At 34.1% G+C, this 17114-nt stretch overlaps 1 protein-coding gene across 1 annotated transcript; it reads right to left on the bottom strand.

Moving 5' to 3' along the window:
* Positions 1 to 384: 384 nt before the first annotated feature.
* On the bottom strand, positions 385 to 9795 carry LOC7463177 (oxysterol-binding protein-related protein 1C). The gene is made up of 10 exons (XM_024595420.2): positions 8670 to 9795; positions 8056 to 8412; positions 5248 to 5350; positions 4066 to 4511; positions 2631 to 2786; positions 1736 to 1903; positions 1522 to 1662; positions 1218 to 1448; positions 915 to 1028; positions 385 to 703 (listed from the first exon to the last, which is right to left on the bottom strand). Exons 1-10 carry the CDS (start codon positions 9213 to 9215, stop codon positions 536 to 538), a joined length of 2430 nt encoding a protein of 809 aa, XP_024451188.2. The 5' UTR covers positions 9216 to 9795; the 3' UTR covers positions 385 to 535.
* Positions 9796 to 17114: the final 7319 nt, after the last annotated feature.

Raw genomic sequence — 17114 nt, 5'->3', positions numbered from 1 at the left:
TTCAACCAATTGAATGTCATATTTCAAGAAAACCACCCTCAAAACCACCACCCATGGGGGAGTTGGGACTGACCTTTCTGCTCTTTCTCGGGACTTGTATTTCATTTTTTTTTTTAAAAAAAAATGAGCTGAAACTTTAGATGGAAAATTCTGAGCTATGGATTTAAAATATAAAACCTAGAAGAACTCCGATAGGTTAATAAGCTAGTAATGGAATGTAAGCGCGGGCCAAACCAGTAAAATAAGATCAAATTCTGCTGGAGGTAGATGTATGGCCACACATGCATTCTCCGAGAAAAAAAAAAAGGGTCTGCTTCTTTTCAGTGGACGTGGTTCCGCCGGCTCCACTTTGGGCTAGATTTCGATTAATATCTAGACGAGGGAGGTCAGGAAAAAACTCTTTTACTGAACCGATTTTTAATTTACTTACATTGGATATCATGGGGCAGCTGGACTGCTCACATCAGCAGTCATCCACTACTTCCACCAAAAAAATGAATCAAGGATTGACAACAGAAAGAAGGCAATTGTGATTTTAATCAAAGAGCTGATCGATAGGAATCTGGCCAAATATATCAGGGCACGAATCCCAATCTCCCTTGTCTCTTGCCTCCCAATACCCGCCAACATAATGGTATGCATCACTTCCTTTATCCTTTGCAAACCACCGCGGCTGCCAACCCCGCTCTTGCATCTTTCGGGCCTGGAATCCATATTAAAACAACATTCCATCACACTACCATCAAAACCACAAAGAAAAAGTTGACTAAGCACATCAGCAGTGAAAGATAACAGTAGAAATACCCCATTGTATTATTTCTATTGCTATAAAATTGCAACTAAACATGCAAGTATCTAGAACTGTCTACATGTAGAATTCATTCTACAACGGAGAAAAGCATTGTGCATGTTACCTGGCGCTGACGTTGCTCTAGCCGTAATTTCTCTGAATTTGCCATATCAAATTCACCATTTTCCAAGTACCTTTGATCGGGTCTAAGCCTTGAATCTGTGGGAGGCAACTTTTCCTGCACATAAGAAGAGGCCAGCAATCAAAACCAATGAACTGGAAAAGTTGATAAACAGGGGGAGTCATTAATTCATAAACATGCATGTTAAAGCATACTGGAAGTGTATATACCTAGATTTCCCCCCAGTAAATGTTGCCAGACGAACAAGAAACCAAGCTACAAAATTGCTAATGCATATAAAAGTACCTCAAGTCCAGGAGTGAGCTCATTCAATGTAATGGCAAAGCGTGTCAAATTGTATCTGGTGGGAAATCTGGGAGGTTTACTTCGCTTCCAGAGCATATGAGCTTCTTTCGTAGACTCAAATCCTTTTCCCTTCCCGGAAAAGTCACCATTCATGTAATACACGCTCTCATCCCATTTTCCAAAAAGAGTTGCCACTGTTTTACCATGCCTATCTTGAACTACTCCCTGTACCTGAAAATTACGTTTGTATAAACATAACTGAAGTCATCTGGACAATCATTCGAGAAAGAAAGAAAGCACGCACCTGGTGAGGATTTCGGTCTATAATAGACTGCTCCTTGAATTTCAGCTTACATGAATACCCACAATTTCCTTCTAATCGCATTGTACCATAGTGATCACAGTACAATTTTCCTAGTATAAGATTGTATATTGATGTTGTAACCTGAAATAAAATGTCTACTTTCAATTGGAACATGAAAAAAGAAAGGAAAAGGAAAAGACGTCTTGATTTATACCTTACTCCATTGGAAGACTTCTCCGTCATCAAATTCCAAGGTCAAAACTCCAACGGGATCAAGCTGAATCGAGCGACCCCAAAATTTGCTTTTTAGATTGCTATCACCCCAAAATTTCCATCCTGTACCCACACAATGGCATGCGACAATCATGGGGTGATGACTGACCTGACATCAAAAGTTACATAAAAAATAGATACTTAATACTCAACAATGAAAGAAGGAAAACATTCAAGGCCATTATAATAAAATTGACCCTTATGTGAAAGAGCTGGGTAAATAGGAGTCTTCCAGGGAAGAATGAAGAAGAGAGCATGGGACACTGTGCATGCACTTTTGGCTCTTGCATCGTAACAACTCTGAGCCAATTTCTCCGTCAAAAGGGAAGAAAACATCTACCATTAGTAACAACCCCAATTATATGATGATACGATCCTCACAGTTAAATAACCCATAAATTCTACATATTTATTTTGTTTCTTCGCTCTAATAAGGCTCCTCGTCATTTCCCAACATTTTTCTCATTGCACAAAAATAATAAAACTAGCAACCCCTGCACTCTCACTGGACATGATACAGTATACACGATACCATATTATCAAGTTCAAAATGTTACACATTAGAGAGATTTCAACAAACCAAACCCCACCTTCCCCATGGTAATAATCCCTATAGACTTATTAGTGCGCTACAATATGAAGTCATAAAACAGGAGCTTACTAAACAAGCAGCTTCTCTTTTTTTTTCAATTTTATAAAACCATCTTTGAATCAAAGTTTAGGATTTGTAGTACTCGAGCTATTTTCATTCTGACATACATATGCACAAAAAAAGATTAGAAGAGAATAGATCAGATCAAACAGTTAATTTGAACTCTCAGAAGTTGATAACAAACCTTTTCTGAGAAAAACCGGAGGCCCTTATCTGGATAGTCGGCCTCATATGTTTCCCCTAATAATGGATTAAAAGGTTTGCAAACTCTTCCTTCAGTTGAAGCATATCCAGAAACAGCAAAAGCAGCCACATTAAGAATCCTCATAAGACTGTTACCCTGAACAGAAGGAAATTCAATGACCATGGTTTAGGGAAAGAAATGCCACAGAGGTTTATTTCATATAAGAAAAGATGGAACCATTGGAGGTTACTATGCCTTAAGTATGAACACCAAGCACTCCATGGATCAGAAAGTTAAGAGCTGCACAGGCTTATCTCATAGAAAGAGTGAGACGACGCTTAGAGACTAACCAGCTTAAGTGCAAACACGAAACACAGAAGTGTGCAGCATTTGCAATGATAAAAAAACAAAAATCAGGAGGCCCATCTATACCCACCACTATTTTTTTTGGAGCATGAATATTTGACATCTAAGATAAGCATTCCACAGGGTGCAGCCTTGAATGTACAGAATACATGCAAGAGCAAACCCGAAAAAAGTTCATATATGCAACATGCACATGGTCTCACTACATACTAAAATAACGAGCACAATCCATGATCCTGCTGCATTGAATCAAATTGTAAATCTGAAAGGCAAACAGTTATGAGGACATAACCAGATTACCAGAATCCAAGATAGAAGTTTCATGGTTCAACTTATTTTTCAGGAAAAGTATGTTCACTCTAAGATGCTGAATCAGAAGTTTAAGAAAAAGCAATGGGTTTCTAAGATGGGTATATTTAGAGAATAATATAAAACATATCTTGGAGTCTCATCTAAGAGTTTAAGCTTTTCAGTTGAGATTATTTTTTGATATAATATCAGAAGTTTTAATAACCATAAGGTTATCAAAAATTCGAATTTTACATCTCTCATTCTTTTTTCTAATTAAAATTAACTAATAACACAAGGTAGTGTAGGCTTTTACTTAAGAATGTGTGTTAAAGAATAATATAAATTATATCTTGGGACCTCTCCTAACAACTTATACTTTTTGGTTGAGATGGTTCTTTAATAGGACGTAAGTAGAAAAAGGTAATAGTTACGGTAACATGCTATTTATATCTAAGAGTTAGGTTGAAAGGAAATTCTATCATTCACCATCCAATAATCCTCTTAGAATTCACACAAAGATAGATTTTTCTTGTGATGGGTAACTAAAAATATGGCTGAGGAAACAACAAATCATTTGAGAAACATAAACTAAATGGGCAAAAGATACAGCAGGTACTTTAATAGAAGCTATACATAAATTTGCATCCAACTGATATAGAACAAAACCAGTTATGAAGTCGCACAGCTTTGTTAAAGTGACATGCATAACCAATAATAGAGCTAATTACCATTTTGTGGAAGAAAAAGAATAGCATGAAAATCTAACACATAAACTGACCTGTTTTCCCCATTCATATGCCCGATCAAGAAGATACGAGTATTCCAAATCTTCAAAGCATTTTTGTAACGAAGAGAGAGGCTCATTGAAGTAAACAGGAAGGCAAACTTTGGTAAGGTCCTTCCCAATGTTATCCTTAATCATCGACCATAGACTGACACCTTTTTCTTTTTCAATTGGGTCAGGTAACTTCTTACGACGCTTAATGTAAGGATAGTTTGAGCCAACAGATCTAATTGAAGGATCAATGCAATCTTCTGATTCTAGAGAAAAAAACCCTTCATCATCCGAAGAGAATGATGATGTTCGGAAACCAGACTCGTTACTTTTAAAAGAACCCGATGATAGAAAATCACGGGTGTCAAAGAATGTATTCTCTTCATCATCCGTCTCTTCCTCTGCAGCATCAACTCTTTCATTATCATCATCAGATTCACTGACACTTGCTTCGAGAAAAGAAACAAATGAGAATCAAATTTCAAAGCATCCATAGAGAGAGGCAAGATGATAAATTTAAAAAATACATAAAACCATTTCAAAGATGATTAAAATCAGAAAATTAAAGAGCCACAATGATGAAAGAAGAAATTGAAAGGTAAAAACAAGCATTGACACATTTAGACTTCCACAAACAACCAGCAATTACAATGTAATGCACAAAAATAAAACAAAAGCTGACCTATTGTTACAAGTTGAATCAGCACACTACCACAATACAGCAAAATCATTCTGTTCATAAGAACAACATGAAAACCAGACCGAGACACTAGATGATGCTATATGCTGCCAGTTACACCTTACATTGTTCAGTTGAGGAGAATAGAAATAATCCCAGATTCCAAGTAATAATATCATGACCCTTCTGTCAGAGGCTGTTGTGTCTTAAAGGTTTCAATGTTTAACAAATATTAGTTTTCAGTAAGACACATGCCATAGAGTGGCCTGTTGAGAATCAGGCACCAAACTGGTTTTCGGATATTTAGTACCCGGGCATGATATTCTCATGACAATCATATACATCTCTCAGGTAATCCAGAAATGCTGAGTTCATTTACTAACAGAAGAATATACTGGACTATGACAGGACCTAAACACCAATCAAGTATTGGCATATTGGTATATGAATCACAGTGTCTTACAAAATCAGCTCTTGATGTTAAAAAATTTTATTGCAGAACTTACCACTAAATTTGTCTTGTGGCAGAGTGGAAGAAGATGTGCGTTGATCGTTCAACTGTCTTTGGCTCTCATCAACTACTGTATTCTCCAAGTCAACCTTTTCTGTCTGCATAATACAAAACAAAAGCAGCTCCCGGGTTACACATGGAAATATTTAAGATTGAAACCTTGTAACAGAAACTGATGCAGCATTTAGTCAACTCTTACTAAAATAAAACATACATTCAAAATGCAAATGCAATCAATAACTGAAAAAAAAATCATTAATACTAGAACAGTAAAATTTAATTGGCTAATCATCTGATTCATCAAATAAAAGCAAACATTCATATTGCAAGCAAAGGAACAAAATGCAAATCGGGAATCAAAGCATGGAGAGAAGATATGCACCTCACAGATGTTTACAAAGTAAGCAAGGATCTTTATGGAAACAATGGTAAAATATTAAAGAAAGGATACGATGTTATAGCCCATAATTCCATTAGGCAATCAATCCTTAGCCTCAGGTATAACATCAAAACTGTAAGATGCATAAAATGTTAAAAATTCATCGAATCAACTTCTAAGCAGTTCACAAACTTTACTGTAGCATACAAACCTCATCATGTGTGAGAAAGTAGCAAATATTGAACTTTGATCTTTCCTTCCTACTGCAAAGTTGAACAATTCTCTACCTTATACCTCCCAGTAAAATAACAGAGAACATATGGGATGGAATTTTATTTTTTTTGGCTATAACTTGAGCAATCCTTGACATGAAAAATCTTACTGATGTGGGGCCAACGTAGTATAGTTTTTAGGTCTAATTCTACATCAGCTTTCTTGCCTTACCCAAGTGGGTTGTAGCATCGAGTTACTGAAGATCAAGAAAATATCTAAAAAAAAATAATACATAATGGTATGGCAGAATTCTAATGCAATAGAAAAGCCATCTTAAAAAACGACAAGGTTAAGCGTACTTGCAAAAAAATTAAAAATTTCATTGCTGCAGATATATAATTTAGCAGAAAACCTGGATAAAACTGAGTATAAAACCTCAGAAACACTGGCAAGTTGCACAACCATCCTCCTGGAGCGGAAAATGAAAGAAATCCTTAAAAAATAAAATTAATACTATAAATTTTGAAGTCAACAAGTTCCTCATAGTCATTGTGGGAGAAGTTCGCAGGTGGGCTACAAGTTCCACCATAGGAAAACCAAGATCTGTTTGTTTGCAACACTCACCAGCTTCAATAGAATCTGTTTTACAATACCAAGTTTGGAACACAGGGTAAGCAAGGAAATTGGAGAGTTCATTAAGGGAGTGAACTTAAGGAGATGTTGTCAAAAGCTGAGTGATGATGACAATAGTAATTCGCAGGAACCACTCCTGCAAACCTCACTACTGAACCCAAGGCTTCAATAATATTCTGCCAAAGAAAATGTTTAAGTGATGATGATGTGTATCTGTACAGCACTACAAAATGCATACTCCCCATGCACAAAGAAAGCATGGATGAACAAGCAAGTCCCCAGCCTATATAGAGCACATATATGGTCGGAGCCAAATAGATTGCTTAGAAAACTCAACTGATTGGAAAGAAAAATCTCTAGAGTGGCCGAACTCACTTAACAAGTCATGTACCAAAGCACTTGGTGACGGCACTCTCATAAACCAGTATTTCATCTTTGATTTCCACAACAACCAGTAAAAACAACACCATTAAAAACACAATCTCCACCGAGACAATCACCTGATTTGCAAATATCACTGTTTCTTTTACAATTTTTAATGTTGTCAAGGCAACCAAATTGAAATAATTTCCTAGAAACTTCTGCTGCTAGACTGAATAGCTAATAATACTAGTAAAATATTTTTTTTTCCAGAGATTAAATACTTTCAGGTAAAAATATGATAATGGTATCTAAATGCACACATTGGCAAGGTACTTCTTACACTTGCGAAAAGCGAGAAATTAACTTATAAAAGTATAAAATATAGAATTTTCTTAATAAAAGATACTATGAACGTCTATAAGAGTTTGCCATTATGAGAGAAATAAATTACCTATATACAATAAAAACTTAAAAAATACAACTTTGTATGCCACCAAAGTGCATGTTAGGAGAAAAAAATATACACTGGGTGTATAAATCATGGTAAAAAAACCAAGCTAGATGTATCTGTCTGGTTAGCATACATGACCTTTTTTTTGTTACAAAGGAGAGGTTCAAACTTTAGGTTTTTGAAGGAAGAAGGGACAAGAAAGCTAGTAGAACGACAACTCATTGCCTAGCAAACATGACTTTGAACTCAGGAAAATATGTCATCTGCGAAGGAATCTGCTACCATGTAAATGGTATACCTCGTTTCATTTTACCATTACGATAATTTCTCAGGATGTGAGAGAAAGACATGATGAGGCCTCTTCTAGACTAACAGATAGAATAAAATGGAGAACCTGAACTCTAAAAGTCAGAATTGTGTAAGTAACCTCCTATCTAGCATTCTCATATGAAATCCTAGTTAATTCTTCTTCTTCTTCTCTTCCAAAAGGAATATAAAATATTGATCATTGCCTGAATAATACACAAATGTTAACACATAAACCCTCTCCAAATGAACTTCTATACAAAAGAATCACGTAAAAGAATCAACAAAGTGCATCTCTACTTACCGACACAGATGCAAAAAACCACCCCACCTATAGATATCTAAAGAAATCAGATGGAATTTGCACGACTCTGCATGGTAGAAGAAACTGTAGAAGCACAAGAAGTAGAATTCCGAATTCCAATGGCATTTTCTTTTGTACTTTTCATAACATGTACCTCTAGCTGGCGAAGCGTGTCGATGAGAAGCCATTGCTTCTGCTTGAGAAGCACTATCTGGTTCTGCAGCGCTGCAAACTCAGTCCTCATGATCTGCTCGCCATCCTGTATCACCTCCTCCCTGACTCCCTCCTCTTGAAGCCGCTGCCTCAGCTTCTCTGTTGAGACAGCCACATTGTCCAAAGGAGCCATTAGTTCACTGTTAGACATACGAGGGAACATATCCTTCACAGCCTGCAATGCTTCCATCCATGCCAAGCGATCCTCACGTGTCTCTGCTCTCAAGTGCAGCCTCTTTGTGCCAGTAAATATTGAGAACCTCTTGTCATCTGATCTGCTCTCGCGGATTGATGATACCTAAAAACATAAATTGAGATTTAATGGGAGAAACCATAAAAAAAAAGACAATTCCTATTCTGATAAATGAATAAAATTGATTTAGAGAGAATATAACTGAAAGTTGGGGGAAAATCACATGATTCCACTAAATTTTCATCGAAAGTAAAATCTTCCATTAGAAGAAACAAAAGATAACAAATCGCAGTAAGAATAATTGACAATCCAAATCCAAGAGGCCATTGAAAATTGAAAAACAAAAATTATCATATATTCACCTTGAGGTGAATTTCACCAACAGGCTTACGCCTATTCTGCGAATTCCCATTCTTAGGCCTAGAAATACGTCTCATAGATTCTTCACCGATAACTTTGGATCCTTTCTCGGTCTCTTGATTAACGAAAATCTTATCAGGTCCATGAATTTTATAATACGACAACACTCCATCTTGCAAAACGAACCATCTCGGCCTCCAACCTTTCCCGTAGTTCACCCACTTATATAAAACCCCCGATATCCCATTCCCTACTATATCATTTATCTTCACATCCACCTGTACAAGTGGTTGCTCCCTCTGGTGACTCGTCCTGTTACTTTTGTTACCATCTGTTCCGTTGCTGCTGCTGCAGTTGCTGGCGGTGCTGTGGTTGTGGTGGTGGTGGTTTGAGAAATGATTAGTGTTGTGTTGGTTGTGGTTTTGGATTTGAATTTGAATTTGTGGATGAACGGTGGTTGATCCGGGGTCGGATCTGGCGGTGACTGCCATCGATAGATTCGCCGGCGAGTGATCGGACACGGTGGAGATGCAGCAAAGCGGATGCATAAGGAAACTTCTCAACACAAATCAACGGACAACCCGACGGTTATTGGAGAAATGGTGACATGACAGCAGCGGGTGGTGGTGGAAGTGAGAAGCTTATTATTATTCATGACGGTTACAAGCGGAAAATTGTTAGGAAAACGGTTACAGAGAATGTGAAAAAAAAAGGCTATTAATTTTGCATTTAATGATGATGATGATGATGATTATCAGCAAGGATTTTGAAAAGAGAATTATAAATGGGAGAAATTAAATCGGTAGAGAAGAAGTGACCACAGAGAAAAAGAACCCGACTAGACTTTTCTTTTAGAAATTGGAAATGGAAATTTAAAGAAGCGACCGCAATCTGATATGTGTAAAGACGGGGCAGTTTAAATACAAAGCGGTTGGTTGATGAGTTATGACTCTGTCTCTTCTTTTAGACGGGTTTTGTTTCTATGTGGTAAGATGCAGGGGAGAAAAAGCAGAGATCGCCGCCGGGTCGTACAGGCGGTGATGTGAAGGATTCTGGATTGACACGTGGAGTAAATGCAGTGTGTGAAACATGTGGCGGGGGTGCTTGACGGGGAATCCAGCGAGGGAAGAGAGTGAAACAGCTGGCCCGTTTGGAAGCGGACCGGTTTCAAATGGGGGTAGAATCTTACCTGGAGATTAACTATTTCAAATTTTTTTGATAACTTTTGTTATTGGACCCGCTAGAGTAGCGTGAATGGCACTTGGAAAAGAGGAAAAGAGGTTTGGGAAGGTCAGGTGTTCATCTGAGTTCAATTCAGACTATGTGACAATGTTTTAAAATTTAAGATATATATAAAAAGTTATTTAGTATTTGAGATAATGGTTAATTAATATGTTAATATGCTTGGATTTTTTTTTTATCCAATAAATTTATGCTTACAATAAAAGTTTTGAATACCTGTAAAATGTGTTAATATACTTGGACTCAAAAACCTTTCGATAATAAAATTAGTATCTTTATAAGAAATGTATTAAATAATTTAAAAAAACCTTAAATTCCAGGAACAAAGATATTTGTACTTGAAGATGTTTGTTCTTGAGTTTTAAGTTTATTAATACTCTGAAATCTAAGTATTTTTATCTTAAGAGATAAAAAATTATGAATCATTTACTATATAAGATATTTTTATCTTAAGTATTTCTATAATTATGACTTTTATGAAAGAAAAAAAGAAGAAAAATTCCTAAGGGTGATTTCAATTTAAAACCTGAAACTAGAACCACTCGTCAAAGATCTTCGGCCATAAAAATTAGCCTTAGATCTGAGAGGAATACCTTAGATCTGAGAGGAATAATGTCCAACCTTCTTCTACTGGAAGAAGGGATGAGGATATTCCCTAAAAATTTTCAAACCTAAGAAGGCGACTAAGACTGCTTATGACTCTTATGGACAACACACAAAGTTCAGTGTCTTGGGACCAAGTATCCCTAACTAATGCTAATCAACTAGGAGAATATCCGGTGGTCGTCACTGAAGTTGATGATCGTATCTCTTAGGTCACTAGCAAATATGATGGGGGTAATATTATCATTATAAGCCTCTTATGCCTATACAAGTTTAGATACTCATTTCCTCTACAGGGATTTGTGAGGGATGTTTTAAAGTATTGTAACCTTAGTCTTGTGCAAATTCATCCTAACGGATGGATCATTTTATATTTATTTGAAAAATTATTAAGGATTTTGAACGAGGAGCCCTCGGTCACGGTATTTTGAAATTATTTTACCTTGATCAGTAGCGTTGAAGAGGGACCTCCAATCCCTTGGTTCTTTACTTTTGTCAATAGATGGAGTGGACCCATGAAAAATACCATGAGGGGAAAGTCCTCTCCATTAAAACAGTGGAAAGAGCAGAGGGTAATTTAAATGAGGTATACTAGCCTAGTCAGACCTCAAGATACGTATAATCTAATTTAGGGTTGTACCCACTACTGAAGGACACCCCCAGTAAGTGTAAATAAAAAGCTTTTCTTAGACCCAAAAGAGGAGAGGGTTTGTACCAGGTTGGCCAACCTTCATACTGAATATGACATTAATTGTATGGCTAAAAGGCTATATGGCATTTCAAGTAATTTTGATTTCATATATATTTATTTATTTTCAAAATCTTTCATTCCCTAATTGTTTTCTTGTATAGGGTCTTTACCTGGGATCGCTGGATTCGAATACAGTGGGTCTACCCCATCAATGCCTAGTCATGTGACTACGACTTCTCCCAACAGTGACTCCTCTTCCAAAGAAAATCAACCATTGAAGCGAAGACAAAGGGTTAAGTCTTTTATACAAATGATTATTGAGGAGATTTTCATAATCCCAATCCAAGTCGAGGATATCCCTGAAGAAATCCCTGTAATTGAACATCTTGCTAACGAGATTACTCAAGAGGTAACAGGGGGGTCTCGCTCCCCTTCAACAAGGTGTCTTGGGGCGCCAATACCCACTTCAGTCATTCTAAAAATCGGTTCCTATTGGAAGAGAATGAAAATCTTTATTCGTTTAGATTCTAAAGTGGAGATCATTCCCCTTCCACATAGTTGTCCTGCTCTTACAAGTTCAATTTACATATGTCATGGGTCTTCTAGTCAAGCTCCTCCAACCTCTAGGGTGGAAGACATCTTCTCCAATCTCATGTTGGATCACCCACCATTTGTTTCCCCATTCTCAATAAGGAGGAAAAAAGGATAATGGAAATTGTCCTTCAAGGGAGGTCCACGTTGAGACCTGGGAGGTTGGATGTGAAAAGGACATTAAAACAACTCCTCACCTTGTCTTCTGATGTGGGAGGACTAACCGACCCAAGCTTCCAGCGTTATCTAACCATCATAAAAACACATGACTTTTAAAGTAAGATAACAAGTTAATTTTAATATATATTTTTTTAGTTTTATGTTATTCTGAAATATAATTTTTCTTATCTTTTTATTTAGACCTTCATGATGTGTGCTCACTCTAAGAATAGATGGGTTGAGAAGAAAAGGGTTATGAAAGAGGCCATTGAAAAGTATCGAACTAGCAAGTCTGAAATGCCCAACTTAGAGAAGAAAAGTTCGCTCAATATATTGAGATGAATTTTCTTAGAACTGCATATTCCAAGCTACAGGAGAAAATGGAAGCTCAAACCCATGCCTTGGAATCAACTGAACAACAGTTGTCCAAGGCCTATAACAGTATTAACCTCCTGGAGAGAGGGATGACTGACTTGGAAAAAAAGGAAGGTGAGTTTAGAGGGGCAAGATATATCTTAAGAAAGGAGCTAAAGATAGCTAGGAAGGAGGTTTATAAATCTCACGCAAATATAGAAAACCTGAAGAATTCTTCCTAAGATTTTTGGTCTGAATACGGGGAGTCCATGTCTCTATATAAAAAAATTATTTTAATAAACAAACTTAGCGAACACAACTGGGTAAATGTCATGGCTCGTGAGATTAAATATCATTTAAATTATTTTATATAAATATTATGCAATGGGGAAAATAGAAATATAGACACAAATTAAATTGATTGAATAAAATAAAAGGGGAAAAAAACATTATGCAAGGCTACACATATTAGAAATATTATCTGAAAATATTTTCTATTTTCAAAAATAAAGTTCATCTATATAAAAGATAAAAAAAAAAAGAATTATAGATGAATCAGAAAAGCACTTCAAAATTTAAATGCGTAACAAAAAAAAATTATCATTTAAAAGAAGCTCTCTAAACAAAATAAAAGAGAGAAGGGGTATTAGTTCAAATATAAATAAGAAAAAAACCATATAAAAAATCATTGGTTTTAAAAAAGAATTAGAAAAAAAAAAGAGCAAAGGTCAGACGTTGTTGGGTCTAGCTCACGAGGCCAGCTCGCCTGGCCTATTCATCAAGGCCCACACATCGGCCTTTTTTTGTTGCAACTGGGGTGGACGATATGTCATCCACCCCAAATTTGTTTGAGAACAAAAATTAGATGATGTGTCATCTAATGTACTCAGATTCCGGCCACTATGGTAGCCAAAAAATTAAGGTTTAAGTGCTTTTACTCAAATACCCATTTTTTTTTACCCAAAACACCTTAGAAAATATAATAAACCTATCAATGGCCTCAAGAAAACCAGAAAATCATCTCAAAAACCGAAATCAACCAGAAATCAAAAATCAAATCGGGCTCGGATCTGTTTTGTCATAATCTTTAAAGGTAAAAAAAAAAAATCATTTAGCATGAACTTCTCTCATCAAATGGAATCATTTGACACAAATATCAACCGTCTTGATGGTCTAAATCAGTATCAATGATATTTTTTTCTTTTTATTGTCGAAATTTGATGATCTTTTTCTCTCATTTCTCAACTAAAAATTAAAAATTAACAAAAAAAGAGTAGAACCATCTACAATGATTTATATATATATGAATGATTAATACCAATATCTATAATGAATATCTCACATGTTTTAATATTTAGTATAATGATGATAATAATAACAAGAAGAAAAATAAGAAAGGCTAAGGATTGTAAATAAGAGTAGCATGGTCTGCATATACGGGGGTGCACACACAATATGATCCCAAGACTCGTGCGATTGACTTTTATATATATAAAAAAGGGGACAACACAGTTATAATTTGTCAATGCTTGTTGTGGACACTCTATTAATATATAACAAATAATTTAGCAGCAAAAGCATGTCTGGACGGCATTATGGTCGTACCTTGCGTCTTTCTCTTTCAAGGAAAAAATAAATTAATCACAGTGTCGTGTATGCATATCAATTACAGCCATAAAGGAAATCTCCACAGCAAAGTTTTCCACTCATAAAAAAAAACTACATGTCTGAACTCTTTAAGATCCAGCGTTCTCAGCTGGCAGCTAGACCACGCCGAGCAAACTTGGCTCCAGCTATTTGTCTTCAAGGTTAAAGATTTTGATAATTAACTGGATCAGATTTGATGATTTTTCATTCTCTTGATCAAAGAAGACATGAGACCTCGGTCGTGGAACCGTTGCTCCACTTTTGTTGTCCATCAATCACTTTCTAGTTTGTATATAGTCTTAAAACCCGTGCCACGTTGCAATTAAGATTTTTAGTATACTATAAGATCGTGTGAATGTTATGAATGCATTATATTTTATCTTGATTTTCTCAATTAACAAACACAAAGATATTATTTATGTTTAATGAAATAAATTAAAAAATATTTAAATCGATACATTGTCATTGATTAATTACTTAAACAAAAAGCTAAGATTTCTTCTAAAGATAAAAGGCAACTCAATATACAAATAACTAACCTCGATTTTTCTTTCTAATTTATGTCTTTTTATTTTTTTACCCTACAAGTTATTCTTTATTACTATAACAATTTGTTTTTAAATATATATATATATATATATATATATATCATACATATAAATTTTATTTATATCAAATATAAAAGAAGAAAAAAGATAAATTACAACAATCCTTTTCAAACACTATAAAAATACAATATAATTAAAAAAAATAGCCAATATTTAAAATAATAATTAAAACATCTCTATCATATCAATACGATTTCTTTTTTAGCAATTTTTTTACCATAATGTTTATTCTTGAAAGGAAAAAATTATTAAATCATAGAAGCAAAATTATTCTGGATAATTGTTTTTAATTAAAACCTTTTTATCCTATTAATGCAATTTTTATTTTGACAATTTCTTTATAAGAATGTTTATTTTTTGAAGCAAAAAGATTATCAAAATCATAGAAGTAAAATTTAATAAAAAATAATATTTTATTATTATTATAATATACTATAAATTTTTAGAGCTTGTTTTTATGTTATCGTTGATAATAAAAAGATTTATGAAGAAAAGCTAAAAAAAAAGATTTAAGGAAAGAATAAATACAGATCACAAAGGACAATACAAAAAAAAGCACTCGGTAACTTTATATAAAAAAACCATAATTTTACTTTTAAATATTATATTTTTAATATATTTTAATGTTATTTATTTCATGAAATTTAATATAAAAAAATGCATAATAGGCCCAACATATAATCCACCTTTTTTTTTCAAAAAACAATACAAGCCAACATTGTCTGCTTGCCCAGTTTTTTTATCATAGAAACGGTTAGAAATCATGTTGAGCTTTTTTGAATGTAAAATTATATATTTTTTAATTTATTTTCACTTTAAAATATCCAATAAACATATTTATTGTTTCAATAAATTAATTTATCAACTCAAAACATCCCTAAATCATTTAAAAAATACAAAATAAAAACATGAAATTTTTTTATCTTTCAACCTTGATCTATTTTCTTTAACAAGATGAAAATTTAAAAACAACTAAATAGAATTTTATTAGTTAAATAAAACTCGTTGACAGCAAAATTGATTTTTGTTTTTACAAAAATATAATTACTCGATAATTTGTTTTCTAGTGAGTTTTTTTTATCAAACAAAATGAATAAAAAATAAATAAAATAAATTTTTGGATCAAAATTAAGATTATACAAATGTTGATATTGACCATGTAATTTCTTTGTATTTTATATTATGGTTTTGTTTTTATACAGTGAATCAAAAATTTTATTTCATGAAGTTAGATTTCAACATTCCATAAAAAAAAATTAAGGATAATTTTTTTAAAAAAAAAATAGAGAGCGAAAACGAAAAAAAAAAAAAAAAAGAGTTAAGAGCATTCATTTCTTGCGTTTCATGACATTGAGTAGATACGAAAATTTTATTTAATCACGCGAAGTTTCTCCCACTAATCAGGCAATATCCCTCTAGCGCTCTCGTGGAAAGAGTTTTCTAGACGGGACTCTTAAATTCTAGCTGAACTCTTCCCAGCCCCGACTAGAAAAATGATTACTCATGATTTACTGCACAGTGACACCAAGTTACGAGGCGTTGTTCGGCCGGATTGAAGTCGTTTTTGTTCGATTGATGGTATTATAACTATAATTATATATATATATAAAAACTAAATAGGCATCATTGTCCAATATATATCATAAAAGAAATTACATTAATTATTATTTATTTCATTACATTTTGTCGTCATAGGAGGCATAAATGAGGAAAGATGACGTTTTTGCTTTTGTGATTTTGGGCATTTAGATGTATACGTAAAGAGTTCTCTATTTGTATAAATTCTTTATATTCGCACGCGATCTTCGTGAAAAAGAGTCTTGCTCATACCAATAGCTATTTAAAGAGATGATTTGTTTCTTGTGCGGTGATGCTTTATAAAGGCTTACTTTTATAAAAAAATTAAAAATTAAAAATTAATATTTTTAAATCATTTTGGTTTATTAATATTAAAAATATTTTTTAAAAAAATATTATTTTAATATATCTTCAAATAAAAAATACTATAAAAAATAACTTTCATCCAAAGACGCTAGTATTTCCATTCAAATTTGATATATTATATGGTTATTAAGCAACTCTTTGCTGCTTCTTGTAATATGTGGTTGTACCATAATTAATGGTGGGACCCATCATTGAAAAATTGTGGTTGAAACATTACCAAACGTTAAAAATTATAATTGCGGGTGAACCTCACCAACAACCACAATATCAAACCGCCACTAAGTATCAAAGTTTAAGGAGATTAGTAATAGCAGAAATCCTCAAGTCTGAGAAAACGAGTTTCAAGAGAATTCTTTGTCGAAATCGACCTTTATTTTCTTTTTATAGTCCATTCGTTGCTAAAATGACTGCCGAGTTTTTTTTCTTTTTTTCCAAAGATTTTGGTGTTTCTTTCGATTTAGTCTTTGGTCATATTGGTCACATCATTACCGGTGACATGATCTTGAAGGCTTTAGTTGGCAACGGATATGATAATAATAATCCAATATCATTGGTCAAGTTTAAATATTTAATTTTAAATAACAAAAGCAATGCGCGTGTGGTGTACT

Source organism: Populus trichocarpa, chromosome 2, assembly GCF_000002775.5.
Source record: "Populus trichocarpa isolate Nisqually-1 chromosome 2, P.trichocarpa_v4.1, whole genome shotgun sequence".
Taxonomy (NCBI): Eukaryota; Viridiplantae; Streptophyta; class Magnoliopsida; order Malpighiales; family Salicaceae; genus Populus; species Populus trichocarpa.
Note: the sequence above shows the minus strand (reverse complement) of the source record. Positions and strands in the feature narration are given on the sequence as shown.